We start from the raw sequence: 17,308 nt of genomic DNA on the forward strand, positions 1-17,308 counted from the left end.
AGATCCTTGTTTTCTGAGTATTTGTTACTCAGACTTCTTCACTTATAAAAATTGCACGTCATAAATAGAAAAAAATTCATAATGAATTGACTTCTAATGAAATTATTCCTTTTTTTGATATCTCTTTGCTTAATATTTTATATACTCAAAGCCAGGATGCCTAATCTTTCTGGGTTGTACTCAACAATGCACTTCAAACAAATGCTTATTGGTCACAAAGTAAAATTATAAGTTTTACTGGACATATTGTTGGTGGGAATGTAAGTGGTATAGTCACTCTCAAACAGTGTGACATTTTCTTGTAAAGCTAAACACAGAATTACCATATGACCCAGTACTTGCACTTTTAGACACTTATCTTAGAGAAATGAAAATTTTATGTTTACATAAAAACCTGTACACAAATGTTTATGGCAGCTTACTAGTGATAAAGTGAATGTCCTTCAATAGCTAAATGACCTGGTAAATTCATACCACAGAATACTACTTAAAAATAAAATGAAATAAACTATAAACACAACAGGGATGAATTTCAAGGGAATTGTGGTAAAAGGCAAAAGCCAATCACAAAAGGAATGTTACTGAAAGCCCAGCCCTTGTCCCTGATGCCAATCAAATAAGGAGGATAAGATTTTGAGAAAAAGGAAAAAAGTTTTATTTCTTTGCTAGCAAAGGAGAAACACAGGGGATTCCTGTCTGAAAGGCCGTGATTCTGCCCATCAGTAGGAACACAGGGCTTTTAAAGAGGTGGTTAAAGGATACATTCTGTATGGCCTCTGTTGAAGTTGTAATTTACTCTTTAATTTGGGAGATAGTCAATTCTGAGATCTTCTGGTACCATCCCCAGAGTCTAGATTACTTCATTCCAATGGTGGGTATGTATTCAAGGACAGATAAGTCTGCCTAGGATAGTGAAAAAAGGTGATCCTGTTTCCCCTAAGATTAGGGAGGGGGAGAGATTAAGGAGGAGCAGGGAGGGGAGGAGAAAGAAACATGTCCATTTTAAAAATCATTTGCAGTGGCACAGCACCAAGGGCTATATTCAAAGCATAAAGTGGACCACTGTTACAGCAAAAGTACATTTGCATAGCATTCTTGAACTGATAAAATTAGAGAAATTAAGAAATTAGTGACTGCCAGTTAGTGATGGGGGAGGTAAGGAGACTTGGTGAGTATGGTTATGAGTGGGCAGCATGAGGAATCCTTGTGGTGTTGAAACTTTAATGTCTTGGCAATGGATACATATATCTACACATGATAAAATTACATAGAACTAAATATACACAAATGAATACAAGTAAAATTGAGGAAATCTGGAATAAAATTGGTGGATTCTATCATTGTCAGTATCTTGGTATAATATTGTACTCTCGTTTTCGAAGATATTACTGTGCTGGAAATTAAAAAGCTCAAGGGCTCTTCCTTTCTTTCTCTCTCCCTCCCTTCCTTGATTGGGATAGAACCCAGGCCTTGTACATGCTAGCTAAGTAGCTTATTGCTGGGCTACACTCCCAGCCCTTCAAAGGATTTTTCTATATTATTTCTCACAATTCTGTGTGAATCTATCATTATCTCAGGGTTTAATTAAAAGAAATTTTAAAGTTTTGCAAAATATCAGGATTTCCTTAAATTCATGAAGTGATACTATCAAAGATGGACTTAGTTAACATTGATGGCAAGATAGTCATGAGAAATGATGACACATGAAGTGCTTCAAAAGAGAAGCATTTGAATATCAAAGGATTAAGGAAAGTCCTTTTGAAAAATTAATGAAACCCTCAGCTAATTTTATAAATTTTTATAAATTTATATGACCCTTTACAATCATACTGTGAAGGCCAAAAATTTTTCTCACTTTTTTGGTTACCCTAATAATTGGCTTGTGGTTATAATGGTAAACTAAATTTAACTAAATATAAAATAAGAGAAATGTATCTTTTATTAAGTTTTATTCTTTGAGATAAGATCCCAAAGCCATTATGGAGAATTCATGACACCTTTATAGCTATATCCACATGTCCACAATTTTTCTTCAGGACAAGTGCTCACAAGTGGAGTTATTGGATTGAAAAACTTTTGCTATGTTTTTCTAACTTGCTAGTTTGCTAAGGCTTTACTGTGTGTTCCTGAATGCTCCCTTGAAAAGATTTTGCCAGTTAATAGTCTTATCACCAGTATCTGAGAGTGTTGCTGATGTCCCCATGCCCTTGATAGTGCTTATTTATTTATTTTGAAAAAACATTTTCCAGTGTGAGAGGCAAAATGTCATCTTACATTACTTTACTTTTCTGGTTTTTTTTTTTCTTTTCTTTTTTTAGTTGTAGATGGACACAATACCTTTATTTTATTTATTTACTTATTTTTATGTGGTACTGATAATCAAACCCAGTGTCTCACTGAGCTAGGCAAGTGCTCTACCAGCCCTTTCCGGGATTTCAATGAGGTTAAAACTTTTTTTAAAAAATAATTTTATTATCCCTCTTTATTGGCCCTTTTTCTTTGGGACTGGTATCATAGGTTATTCATACCATAAGATTATTTTTTTCTTTTAAGAATTTACATATTCTGGGGCTGGGGTTGTGGCTCAGTTGTAGAGTGCTTGCCTAGCATGGGTGAAGCCCTGGGTTATAAATAAAATATAAAATAAAGGTCCATGGACAACCAAAAAAAAAAAAAAAGAATTTACATGTTCTGAATTAATACTAAGGAGATAATAAGGATTGAGTAACAAAGTATTTTTCGGTAATTTAAATAGTTTTAGATGGTTGTTTTTTGCATTGTTTAGAAACCAAAATCATAGTATCTATAGTTCATTTATTGTGGTTGCTAGGAAACAAATTTTATTTAAGAACCCTCTGGTATCCTTGTTGCTAAAGGTGATTGAATAATCTTTCTATGTGAAATTATTTGTTACCTAACTGCTGACTTTTTTGCTTCTTTTAGGCAGATCTTGTCTGGACTACCAGACTCAGGAGACCAAATCAAGTCTTTCCAAAACCCTTGAACAAGTCTTGCACGACACTGTTGTCCTCCCATATTTCATTCAATTCATGGAACTTCGGAGAATGGAGCATTTGGTTAAATTTTGGTTAGAAGCTGAAAGTTTTCATTCTACAACTTGGTCCCGAATAAGAGCACACAGTCTGAACACAGTGAAGCAGAGCTCTCTGGCTGAGCCTGTATCTCCATCAAAAAAGCATGAAACTACAGCATCTTTTGTAACTGAGTCCCGTGACAAGAGATTGGAGGGTTCTAGCTCAGCCCAATTGCTTATGACTCAATCAGAAGGAATTAGCCTGAATAATAGAACTAACAACACTCAGAATCACTTGCTGCTTTCCCAGGAATGTGACAGTGCCCCTTCTCTTCACCTTGAAATGGCCAGAGCAGGAGCTAGTCAAGTTTCCATGGAAACTCAAGAATCCTCCTCCAGACTTATAATAGCCAGTAGAAATAGTCCCTCTTCTCCACTAAAAGAATTGTCAGGAAAACTAATGAAAAGTAAGTATGTGGTTTTCTTGTTTTAATTCACAAAGCAGAGCTTAAGATGAGAAATAAAAGCATTAGAATAGTATTCTCTTTTCTACCTGCTTGCAAATTTGGAATGATTTGGAAAGTGGAGTAGAATCACATCAGTGTATGAAAAAGGAGCAGGAGGGATATCTAGAGTGACTACATCCTCCAAGAGTTGGAAATCAAACCATTATCCGTAGATTATCCATATAGGCTTATTTTTTCCGTCTCAATCTATTTTACTGCACTTTGCAGATAAAGTTTTTATATATATATTTTTAATTGTCATCAAGTGCCGTGAGGTAATGTATTGAGTTCTGTGCTAAGTGTATATTTGGATTTCATTTAATAGCCACAACACTTATATGAAGTAGGCATTGTTACCTTGTTTTATAAAGGAGAAAATCGTGACTCAGCAAGGTTAAGTAACTTGCCGTGGGTTGTACAGTAAGTGAGGAACTGGAATTAAAACCTAGGCATATTGACAACAGCATCCCTTTTCTTTCAATTCTCTTCTCTTCTCTTAATAGTTTAGAAATTGCACACTCCTTTTCTTTAGTTATCACCTTCTGGAATTCCCATTGCACAGCCTCTGTGTTTTTATCTGTTCTTTGTTTCTCAAAAGGCTGGTGGTTTCTTCATGGGTTCATTGATTCTCTCTAAAGTTGGTTCTTCATTATTGAATCAACTTTGGCATGTTATTTTCATTGTAAAATGATTGAATTCTTCATTTCTAGAAACACTTTTATTTTCTTGAAATGTGTTTGCTTGTTTTTCATAGTTTTCTTGTTCCTTTTACCTTCATCCCACCTCTGATCTTGTCTTTCATTTCCTTAAACTTATTAAACATAGGGCTGGGACTGTAGCTTAGTGATAGAGTGCTTGCCTAGCTTGAACAAAGCTCTGGGTTTAATACACAGCACCACCAAAAATAAATAACTTTATTGAACATATCTGTCTATTGCTTTTATGGATCTGATTTAACATTTGTTTCTTCAGATTCATTTTCTTGATGTGGTGATTTCAATGATTTTTAGCTGTGAACTTGTTTCATGAATTTCTACCACCTTTTTCTAACCAGCTGAGCTTAACTGACCATCTGTTTCATGAACCTACCTGTGGGCATTCTTTAAGTATTCTGTGTAAATTAAGTTTTCAGGTGTATTTGCATTTGCTTTTGTCATGCACTTGGAGCTTGGTTCACTACCTTTCTGGTACTATTTAAAATATGTTTATTTGGGTTTTTAAGGCACTAAACCTGGGAGTAGTCTTGTGATCAGGAATTGTCAAAGAAGATTTTTCCTTTTTTACCTCTGGCATCAGAACACTGTTGTGTTCCTCTTAGAGGTCTTTTATTGCCCTCCTGAGTTAATCCACCAAAGATCTTGCCCTTTGAGCTTCTGGCTTTAGACATTCTATTTGTCTAATTTTCCTTGTTTGGGCCCTTTAATGTGAAGGCACTAGGTCTTTTTTTTATCCCTCCCACCCCCTTAAGTGAATGCTTTGTCTTGACTTTTTTCTATCTGAATTTGTACAGATTGCTATAAAATATAGAAAGCTTTGACTATCTGAAGTTATTTTTTTAACAAAACCTAACCTGAACTGCAATGAATTTTGTTGCAGAAATATAAATGTGTTTAATTATCGGGTATTGTCCCAGATAGTGCTATATGTTAAACATAGTGTGTCACCCCTATAAAAACCTTAAAACTTCTGAATTTCAAAGTACTACTGGCCCAAAGGTAAGGGAACTGTTTTTACTTGTTTGTGCCCTTTCTTTAACACAAGCTCTGATACACTTCCCTTCCCCTTCCTTTCTTGGCGCGGGCATTGATTCTAGGGGGCCTTGCATGGACTAGGCAAAACACTCTACCACTGATCTATATTCCCAGCCCTCTGCTATACTTTTAAAAGGCATTTTGAGGGAATTCAGTATTGGGATAAGTTTCTTTGAACATATAGTCTGGCATGTTTCTGGAAATGGAAATGTAAGGTTTGTTTCTTTAATTTTAATACGCTTTATTGTTTTTGGAAACAGTCTTTGCTTTGATGGTAATTTATTTCATTTAAAAAATATTGATAGCAATGGTCATTACTTTTTTCCTGTTTCAATTGTTATTTTAAAAATTTGTATATAGTAAATTTGACCTTTTAAAAATGTTTACTTGTCTGAATTTTAGCACATGTATAGATCCTTTTAACTATCACCACAGTCAGGACAAAGAAGAATTCTATCACCTTTGTAGCCAAACCCTTCTCTTCCAAATTTGGCAACCAGTGATCTATTTTCCATCTCTACAATTTCGCCTTTTCCAAAATGTCATATAAGTGAATTTATACAGAATATTAACCTTTGAGGTTTATTTTTATAGTTTATTTCTTTTTATTTCAAGTAGTATTCCTTTGTATTGGTATATTTCATTGGTCTACTGGAATATATTTGGATTGTTTCGCTTGTTGGTAGTTATAAATAGGAACTGCTGTAACCATTTGTGTATAGGTTTTTGTGTAGATATAGTTTTTATTTCTTTTCTACATAGGGCAAATGTCTGGTAGTGGGTTTGCTAGATTATGTGCTAAGTATATATTTAATTATATAAGTCCCTGCTAGACTGTTTTGTAGAAAGTATTTTGCATTCTTAGCAGCAATATATGAGTTCTAATTCCTTCATATCCCAACCAGCACTAATATTGTCAATGTTTTGTTTATTGTGTTTTTTAAAAACCATTCTAATATATGTGTAGTAGCATCTCATTTTGGTTTTACTCTGCGTTTCCCTGATAGCTAATGACGTCGAGTATTTTTTTGTGTATTTCTTATCCATGTTTTTAGTGAATTATTTAAATCTTTCCCATAGTTTATTGGGTTGACTTTTTCATTGTTGAAATTTTAGAGTTTTGAATGTATTTTGGATGTAATTTTTATTTTTTTTTTTATGTGATTTGCAAATGTCTACTTCCAGGTGAACATTCCAGTTTGACTTTTCATTCTTTTAACAGAGATTTTCTCAGAGCAGAATGATGATTAAGTCCATCTTACCCATTTTTTCTTTTACAGTTGTACAGAGGTCATGAAGAATTTCTCCCCATGTTTTCTAATAAAAGTATTATAGTTTTTACATTTCACAGTTTTATATATGATCCTTTTTGAGTTGATATTGTATAATTGTGATGGTTAAGTCAAGGCTTATGTTTTATGTTTATTTTGACAAATGAGTGTCTACATGTCCAGTTGTTCCAACATCATTTATTGAAAAGAATACCCTACTCCATCAGATTGCCTTTGTATCTTGGCCACATTGGTGTAGGCCTCTGAGTCCTCCAACTTTCTTCTTCTTTTTTTCTAAAATTATTTTGGCTGTTCTAATAATCCCCATTATAAATGTTAGAATTATATTGTCTACATCTACAAAAAAAAAGACCCTTCTGGAATTTTATTAAAATTGTGTTCAATTTATAAATTAGTTTGGGAAGAATTGACATGTTAATTATGTCAAGTCTTACAATCCATGAACATGGTATGTATATCCATTTACCTGGGCCTTTGGCTTCTTTTCATCAGCTTTGTATAATTTCAACATATGGATCCTTCATATTTTGTTAGAATTATATCTTAAGTATTTCTCTTTTTTTTCTTTTTGATGCTATTGTGAATAATAGTGCTTTAAAAATTGTGTTTTAAAATTTTCATGGCTTGCATATAAAACGATTGATTTTTTTTTATATTGATTTTGTATTCTGTGACTTACTAAACTATTATTCCTAGGAACTTTTTTGTAGGTTTCTTGGGATTTTTCTATATAAATAATCATGTGGTCTTATGAATAGGAATAGGGAGTTTTATTTCTTCATTTCCAATTTGTTTCTTCTTCTCTCTTTCAGCCTTGTTCTCCTGTCCTATTGCACTAGCTAGGACATCTATTACAGTGTTGATTAGGAATGGTGAAGCATTCTGTTTTTCTCATTAAGTCTGAGGTTAGCTATAGGTTTTTTGTAAATGCCCTTTATCAGTTTGATAAACTTCCCTTCTTGTGCTAGTTTGCTGAAAGTTGTTGTTGTTTTGAATCATAAATGGGTGTTGAATTTTGTCAGATACTTTTTTTCTGTGTTATTTGATACAACTGGTTTCCTTTTGTCTGTTAATATATTGGATTATATTGATTGGTTTTTGAATATTGGATCAGTGTTGTATTCTCAGAATAAACTCCACTTGCTTGTGGTATATTTTTATTTGTTGCTGGATTTGACTTCCATTTTTTTTTTTTTTTTTTAATTTTTGTAACTTTGTCTTGTATTGCTTTTATCTGGTTTGGGTATGTCAGATTTAGTTGGTTGATGATGGTATTCAGTTTTTCTATATCCTTGCAGATATTTTGTTTGCGATCATATTACTCTATTACTGAGAGAAGGTAGAAGTGGGTTGACGTCTCCAACTATAATTGTGAGTTTTTCCAGTTCTTTTTATTTTTATTGTTGTTGTTATTATTATTATTATTATTATTATTATTATTATTATTGTGGATTGAACCTAGGGGCACTTTACCAGCAAGCTACATCCCCAGCCCTTTTTACTTTTTGAGACAGTCTCACCAAGTTGCTTAGGGCTTTGCTAATTTGCTGAGGCTGGCTTCGAACTTGTAATCTTCCTGCCTCAGCCTTCTGAGTGGCTGATTACAGGTATGTGCCACTGCATCTGGTTCCAGTTCTTCTAATTCAGTCTGGTTTTGTTTTATGTATTTTTGAGGCCCTATTGTAAGGTATATACACATTTAGAATTATTTACTTTCTTCGTGAATAGCGTCTTTTATCATTGTATATACTTTTCTTTATCTAAGTCATGGTATACATTCTTCTTTTTTGTTAATATTTTTTTAGTTATCGATGGACCTTTATTATATTTTATTCATATGCAGTGCTGATAATTGAACCTAGTGCCTCATACATGCTAGGCAAGCACTCTATCACTGAGCTATAATCCCAGCCCTGTATATACTCTTCTTTATAGTAACATTGCTTGTTCTGAGATCAGAAATATCTGTTGTCTGATTTATATAGATAATCCAACTTTCATTTGATTAGTGTTTATATATCTTTTCTCATTTCTTTACTTGGGGCTGACTTTACAATTTTTATTTGAAGTGAGTTTCTTGTGGGTAACATATAGTTGGATCATGTTACTTCACCCATTCTGACAATCTTTGTGGGGGTTTTTTGTTTGTAAATTTAATTAGTACAGATTTTAATGTAATTCTTTAAGTTAAATAATTACTGCAATGTGATTATAATATAATATGTAAGCATAATTATTGGTATTGGTTAATATAATTTTATTATGATCATAGTAAATATAACATGTTTGAATTCATGTCTACCTGTTTGTTTGTTCCTTGTTTTCTATTCCTTGATTTCTCCTTTTCTGCTTTCTTTTGGATTCTTTGAAATTTTTTAGTTTACTGAGTTCTTTTTTCTTTTTTTATAATATTAGGAATTGAACTTAGGGCCTTTTACCATTGAGCTGCATATCCAGCCCTTTTTATTTTTTTTATTTTGAGGCAGTCTTGCTCAGGGCCTCACTAGGTTGCTGAGGCTGGCCTCAAATTTGAGATCCTTCTACTTCAGCCTCCAGAGTCACTGAAGTTCAGTTATGCACCTCTGCACCAGGATGTTTTTGAGTTCTTCTTTGTGTAGATTTTTTGTGGCTTTGCATACTTTTTACAGTGTACTTAAAATCAGTATTCTGTGACTCCAATGGAATGTGGAAACTTACCATCATATAGATTTCTTTATATTCCTACTTACATTTTGTAATTGTCAACTTTACATTGAAAGCCTTTCAGAAAATGTTGTAATTTTTGCTTTCAGTTGTCATACATGGTTTAAAGAACCTAGGAGAAAAATGGTCATCTTTTATTTACCCAGTTATTTGCTATATATGTTGTTATTCCTTTATCTTTGAAGTTTAGTTATCATTTCATCATCTCAAGAATTTCCTATAGGGGCTGGGGATGTGGCTCAAGTGGTAGCGCGCTCGCCTGGCATGCGTGCGGCCCGGGTTCGATCCTCAGCACCACATACAAACAAAGATGTTGTGTCCACCGAAAAATATATAAATAAATATTTAAAAAAAAAAAAAAAGAATTTCCTATAGCATTTCTTTTCTTTTTTGGTACTGGGGATTTTACCCAGGGGCACTCAACCATTGAGCCACGTCCCCAGCCCTTTTTATTCATTTATTTTTTTATTTTGAGACAGGGTCTGGATAAATTGCTTAGGCTAGTTTTGAACTTGAAATCCTCTTACCTTAGCCTCCTGCACTGCTAGGATTACAGGCATGTACCACCATGACTGGCCCCTTGCTTTCATTCTTGAAATAATTTTCATTTGGTAGAGAATTCTGTGTTGGTGATTTTTTTTTTTTTCTTTTTTAACCACTTTAAAAAGTTGTTTCATTGTTTTCTGGCCTGCATAGTTACTGGTGATTATTTTGCTACATCTTGGAGTCATTATTACTATGTATTTAACACATTGCTTTTAAGATTTTTTTTTCCTCTTTAGTCTTTAGCAATTTGGTTATGGTATTTAAAAATGGACGTGAATTTCTTTGTTTTTCTTCCTACTTGAGGGTTACTAAGCTTCACATTTGTATAAGTTTGGGGGATTTGGGGAGTTTTCAGCCATTCATTCTTTAAAAATTGGCACTATAGTGTTTGTCCACTTCTTCTAGAACTCTGATGATCCTAATGTTAGAGCTTTGTTATTGTTCTACAGGTTCCTGAGGCTGTATTTACTTTTTTCTATTCTTTTTTTTTTTTTCCCCTTCCAACTTTTGTAACTTTCTATTCAGTTATCCTCAAATTCACTGATTCTTTGATTCTTTTCTCAGTCATTTCCATTCTCTTATTGGGTCTTTGTTTTCTTTAAAAACAATTTTTTTTTAGTTGTATATGGACACAGTACCTTTATTTTTATGCTGTGCTGGGGATTGATCTCTGCCTCACACATGACTACCTCTGACTGCAACCCCAGTCCTCCCTCTATTTTGTTTTCTTTTTTCCTTTCTTTCTTCTTCTTCTTTTTTTTTTTTTTGTTGAAATGGGGGTCTTTGTTGCTTAGTGATCCTCCTACTTCAGTCTCCCAATAAAGTAGGACTACGGGTTGATACAACTGTACCCAGTATTTATCAGTTAATTTTTTAAAAAGTGTATTAATTAACTGCTGGGCATGGTGGTACAACTACAACAGTAATTCCAGCCGCTCAAATGTTTGAGGCAGGAGAATCTTCAGTTCAAAGCCAGCCTCAGCAACTTAGTGAAGCCCTAAGCAACTCTGTGAGACCCTATCTCTAAGTAACATAGAAGAAAGGGCTGGGGATGTGGCTCAGTGGTTAAGTGCCCGTGAGTTCAATATCTGGTACCAAAACAAAAACAAAAATCAAAACAGTGTATTGACTTTTACATTTTAAATGTTTATTAATGTTTTAAAATTTATTACTGTCCTTCTATCCTTAATATGTGAAAACTTAAGTTTTCTGGATCCAAAAGAGAAGCATAACCAAGTTTTATGTTTCTGAACTTATATTTATTTATTTAATATTTTATTTACATTTTAGTTTTCGGCAGACACAACATCTTTGTTTGTATGTGGTGCTGACAATCGAACCCGGGCTGCACCCCATGCCAGGGGAGCGCGCTACCGCTTGAGCCACATCCCCAGCCCCTGAACTTATATTTAAGGGTATCAAAACTTTTTTCAATAGTTTTAATGCCCTGGAACATAAATATGCTTAAATATCTATATAAATTCTTACTGTATTTGTCTAGAATTAGCAGCTGTTTTTGATAATGGAAAAGCAAGGATTTAGAAACTTCCATATTATATTTTTAAAAATTTTTACAGATGTTTTTTGTAAATCAGAAGTCTTTGTTTTGCCTGCATAATTTGTTCGTACTAGCTATGCAATAAATATTTGCTAAAAGAATGGGATTAGATCAGATTGTTTTAGATCTGGTGAATGGGAAACAGTTACCTCAGGTCTTCACAAATGGTGTCTTTCATCAAGCCTTGTGTTATAGACAGGATAAATTTACAAGCAAAATAACTCCCCTTCCCAGAAACATTTTTTCACATAAATTTTTAATCATGGAGACAGCACTGAGCTTTAGTCATGACCTTGATACTTTCTTTTCTTTTCCCCTGTGAATTATTTTTTTGATTTTTTTTTAAGTTGTAGTTGGACACAATACATTTATGTATGTATGTATGTATGTTTGTGGTGCTGAGGATGGAACCCAGCGCCTCGCACATGGCTAGGCGAGCACTCTACCACTGAGCCACAATGCCAGCCCCAATGAATTCTTTTTTTAATAACACGAGTACTTTTTAAAATTGACAAGTACAAGTTATATATAGTTATGGTTTAGAACAATGTTTTCAGGGGCTATAGTTGTAGCTCAGTGGTAGAGTACTTAACTCTGGCATGTGTGAGGTATATGTATATTTAATTGTTTAATCTTCCTGATGTAGCAAGATTATGAGTTAAATACATAGACATGATTCTAGGATCATACAATAGTCCATTTTTATTTTTTTGAGAGACCTCCATATTATTTTTCTTAGCAGCTGCACCATTTTACATTTCCACTAACAGTGTACAGGGGTTCCCACTTTTCCATATTCTTGTCACTACTTGTTATCTTTTGGCTTTTTTGTAATGGTCATCCTAACAGGTGTGAGATGATATTTCACTGTAACTTTGACTTATATTTCCCTGATGCTACTGGTATTGAGCATTTTTTTTTTCATTTTCAAAAGAAGGCATTTGAGGCAGGTACTGTTGCATACACCTGTAAATCTTAGTTACTTAGGAGACTAAGGAAGGAGGATCACAAGTTCAAGGCCAACCTGGGCAATTTCACAATACCCTGTCTAGAAACAGAATTTTTTTTAAAATATCCTGAGGATATAGCTCAGTGGTAGAATACTTGCCTTAGCATGTTCAATCCTCAGTACCCCATTCTGTCTTCATTGGAGAAATGTCTTTTCAATTCCTTTGTCTTTAAATTGAGTGATTTTTTTTTTTTTTGCTATTGAGTTGTAGGATTTCCTTTTATATTTTGGATATTAATTATATTTTGGATATTAATTCAGATATATGGTTTTTAAATATTTTCTCTCATTCCAGAGTTTGTTTTCTTTGCTGTGCAAGTTTTTTAGTTCACCATAATCTCACTTGTTTTTGTGTTTGATGCCTATACTTTTTAGGTTAGATACAAGAGAGCATTTCCTAATCTAGTGTTATGAAACTTTTTCACCTTATATTTTGTTTGAGGAATTTTATAATTTGAGTCTATATCTTTCATTATTTTGAATTAATTTTGGTATAGGGTATAAGGTAAAAGATCCAGCTTCACTCTTTTGCATGTGGATTTCTAGGTTTGCCAGCACTGTTTGTTGAAGATGGTATCCTTTCCATATTTTGTTTTTGGTATGCTTATCAAATCATTTAACTGAGCCTGATGTAGTGTCGCATGCCTGTAATCCCAGCAATTTGAGAGGCTGAGGATTGTGAGTTCAAAACCAGCCTCAGCAACAGTAAAAGGCTAAGCAATTCAATGAGACCCTGTCTCTAAATAAAAAATACAAAATAGGGCTGGGGTATCTCAGTGGTTGAGTGTCCCTGAGTTCAATCTTGGGTACCAAAAATAAATAAATAAATAAATAAATAAAATAAAAAATCAATTAACTGGGCTGGGGTTGTAGCTAAGGGGTAGAGTGCTTGCCTAGCATGTGTGAGGCACTGTGTTTTATCCTCAGCACCACACAAAAACAAATAAAACAAAGATATTGTAACCATCTACAACTAAAAAAACCAACTGCATGACTTTATTTCCCTGCTCTTTATTCTGTTGCATTGGTCTGTTTATTTTTGTAAGTATCATTGTTTTAATTATTGTTGCTTTGTCATAAATTTTGAAATCATAATGATACCTCCAGATTTGTTCTTTTTATTTATTTATTTTTTAGTTGTAATTGGACACAATACCTTTATTTCACTTATTTATTTTTTATGTGGTTGCTGAGGATCAAACCCAGGGTCTGGCACTTGCAAGGCGAGTGCTCTACCGCTGAGCCACAACCCCAGCCCCAGATTTGTTCTTTTTAAAGTCCTTTTTACTTCTAAGTCTGTTTAGATTTTTTTTTTTATTTCTTAATGATTTAGTCTTGATAGGCTTTAATATTTCTAGGAATTTGTCCATTTCTCCTTGGTTATCTGATTGTTAGTGTGTAGTTGTTCAGAATAGTCTCTTATGACCCTTTTTGATTTCTTTTCTTTTTTTTAAGAGAGAGAGAATTTTTTTAATTTTTTTTTTTTAAGTTTTTGGCAGACACAACATCTTTGTTTGTATGTGGTGCTGAGGATCGAAACCGGGCCGCACGCATGCCAGGCGAGCACGCTACCACTTGAGCCACATCTCCAGCCCATCCTTTTTGATTTCTATGGCATCAGTTGCAATCAATGTCTCCTCTTTCATTTCTGATTTTATTAGCATACCCCCTCCCCACTTTTTAAGCCTAGCTTAAGGGTTTGTCACATTTTTTATCTTTTCAAAAACACAAATCTTAGCTTCATTGATTTTTTTCCCCCCCTATTTTCTCTGTTTTGTTCATTTCTGCTCTAATCTTCATTATTTCCTTCCTTCTGCTAACCTTGGGCTTAGTTTATTCTTCTTTTTCTAATTTCTTGAGATATAAAATTAGGTTGTTATTTCCTTTTAGTACTACTTTTGCAGTATCTCAAAAAAGTTTTAGTATGTTGAATTTTCACTTATCTCAAGATATTTTTTTGATTTCCCTTTTGATTTGTTCTTTGACTCATCATTGTTCAAGAGTATGTTGTTTAATTTTGACATATTTTTGAATTTTGAAGTTTTCCTTCAGTTGTTGATTTCTAGTTTCATTCCATTGTGTTTAGAAAATATACTTGCTATGACTTTATTCTCCATAAATTCATTAAGACTTGTTTTGTGACCTAACAGGTCTATCCTGGGGAATCTTCTATTAAGCTTGAGAAGAATATATATATATATTGTTATATCTAGTTGTTTGGATGTTCAAGTCTTCTGTTTCCTTACTATTTTCTTTGTCTTTGATTCTATTCATTATTGAAAGTGGGGTATTAAAGTATTCTACTATTATTATGTTGCTGTTTCTCTCCTCAGTTCTATCAATGTTTGCTATATATATTTAAATGCTTTGATTTTGGATATATATTTGTCTCAAGTGAATTTGGTCTGACTAAATAAAGATATAGACACAGAAAGTACCTTTTCTTTTTATTTTATTTAATTAATTTATTTATTTATCAGTGACGGCTCCTTAGCCACAGCTCCCACGAGGGGGGCAAAGCAGGCAAGAAAGAGAGGGAGCATGCCTGAAAACCAGGTTTTTTTGTGGGGGGGGAGAAGCCATTCATATGAGGCAAGGGGTAGTATTACAACAAACAAGTGGGTGTAATCCAACCCCATTGGGTGATTCCCACTCCTGGAGCTGTACCTCTTATCCACGTGGAGGTAAAGTCCAAATTGTATTGTGGGGTGCAGTACCTATTCAGTACCTCTTTCTCAGGACTTAAAGGTGAGTGCATAGCACCTGTCCAGAGCGGCTTTCGACATTTATTTATAATTGTTATATCTTCCTGATGGTTCTTTGTGATGGAGTTAAAATCTATTTTGTCTGATACACATGTGACTCTTAGTTACCATTTGCATGGAATGTCTTCTTCCAACTATGTAGAGTATTGTCTTCTATTCCTTCACTTTCAGCCTGTGAGTATCCTTAAATCTGAAAAATTAAGACAACATATATTTGGGTCTTCTTTTTTATTTATATATTTTTAAAATTTTTTTTTTAGATGTTGATGGACCTTTATTTTATTCACTTATTTATACGTGGTGCTGAGAATCGAACCCAGTGCCTCACACATGTGAGGCAAGTGCTCTACCACTGAGCCACAATCCCAGCCCCTGGGTCTTCTTTTTTAAACCAGTCAGCCACTCTTTGTCTTTTGGTTAGAGAATTTCATCCTTTTACATTTAATGTAATTTAAAAAAAAAAAAAATATGGGGTGCTGAGGATCGAACCCAGTGCCTCACACATGCTAGGCGAACATTCTACCACTGACCCACAATCCCAGCCCCTAATGTAATTGTTAATAGGGTAAGATTTAACTTCCATTTGTTAGTTGTTTTCCATGTTGTAGTGCCTTTGCTCCTTTTTCCCTATCTTCCTTTGTATTTTATTGATTTTGTGAATGTGTGTGCATGCTTGCATGCATGTGCACATGTGCATTGGCATGCTTTTATCTTTTCCCATTTTCCTTTATTTTTCGTTTGCCATGAGGTTTACATAAAACATCTTGTAACAGTCTATTTTAAGCTGGTAACAATTGCAAACCCATATAAAACCTATATTTTTACTCCCCATTCCCATACTTTCTTGATTCAAATAAGATATTTTCCTTTATTATACATACCTTTTTTTTTTTTCCTATAAAAATGGGAATACTAGCTGGATGTGGTGGCACATACTTATAGTCCCTGCAACTCAGGAGGCTGAGGCAGGAGGATGTAAGTTCAAGGACAGCCTAAGCAATTTAGTGAGAACTGGTCTCAAAGTAAAAATTAAAAAGAGCTAGGAATGTAGCTCAGAGATAAAGTGCCTCTCAGGTCCATCTGCATCCCTAAAAATGTCAGGGAGTAGGGGTGCATAATAATCTATTTAGCTTAAGTCGGGGATTCTTGAAATGTGGTTTGTATACCTGTAGGGATTCCCTAAGATTTAAGGCAGGTCTGTGAGGTCAAAACTGCTTTCACAGTTCTAAGATTGTTATTTGTCTTTTTCACTGTGTTGACATTAGTAATGGTGGTACAAGAGAAATAGTGGGGAAAATGTGCTGGCTTTAGACAGAATTGTACTAGTAAGTTGGTATATTCTTTTTTTTTAAATACTTTTTTGTAAAACATATTTCTTTTAGTTGTCAATGGAACTTTATTTTTATTTATTTATATGTGGTACTGAGAATCGAACCCAGTGCCTCACGCATGCTGGGCAAGCACTCTACCACTGAGTCACAACCCCAGCTCCAGTTGGTATATTCTTTACTGCTCTTATTTCTGGTGAAACTAAATGCTAGTTTTACTTAAGGATGTCTTTGGGGTAATAAAGAATTACTTTTATTAAACAAGCTAACCCTTTGAGTCCACGGTAATTTCTTTTTAATTTGTGTAATGAGGTAGAAATTATGTGTAAAGCTCTTTATACTAAAGTACACTAGTTGGCTTAAAGAAACACACATGAGCAATTGATTGTGATTTGAGCTCAATTAGCTCAAATCAACTAATATATATATTAGTTGTAGATGGATACAATATCTTTATTTATTTATTGTTATGTGTTGTTGAGGATTGAACCTAGTGCCTTACATGTTGCTAGGCAAGCACTCTACCACTGAGCTACAACCCCAGCCCTAGACTATCACTTTTACTACAAAGAATGAACACTGACAAACTATGGCAGACATTTGTTTGGAAACTAATAAAGTGAGCCTATCACTTCAAGGAAAACACTGCATTTGTTGCCCAGTGCTAAAATTTAAACTTTTCAAATGAAAATAAGAATTTTGGAAAACTTCTAAATACCACCATGTGCTTTGAAAGTTTTAAAGGGTGTTCCAATAAGATCATTGGTGAAATTAATGATGGTTTTAGATTTACATAAACCTATAAAGATCTGTATA

At 33.9% G+C, this 17,308-nt stretch overlaps 1 protein-coding gene across 1 annotated transcript in view; it reads left to right on the forward strand.

The window, feature by feature from the left end:
- Window positions 1–17,308, forward strand: part of Akap10 (A-kinase anchoring protein 10) — a 73,196-nt gene that overhangs the window by 13,734 nt on the left and 42,154 nt on the right. Inside the window, exon 4 of the mRNA XM_027924087.2 lies at window positions 2,944–3,501. Within this exon, the coding sequence (XP_027779888.1) occupies window positions 2,944–3,501 (558 nt within the window). The remainder of the gene's footprint in view (window positions 1–2,943; window positions 3,502–17,308) is intronic.

The sequence above is a fragment of the Marmota flaviventris genome, chromosome 17 (genome assembly GCF_047511675.1).
Source record: "Marmota flaviventris isolate mMarFla1 chromosome 17, mMarFla1.hap1, whole genome shotgun sequence".
Lineage (NCBI taxonomy): Eukaryota > Metazoa > Chordata > Mammalia > Rodentia > Sciuridae > Marmota > Marmota flaviventris.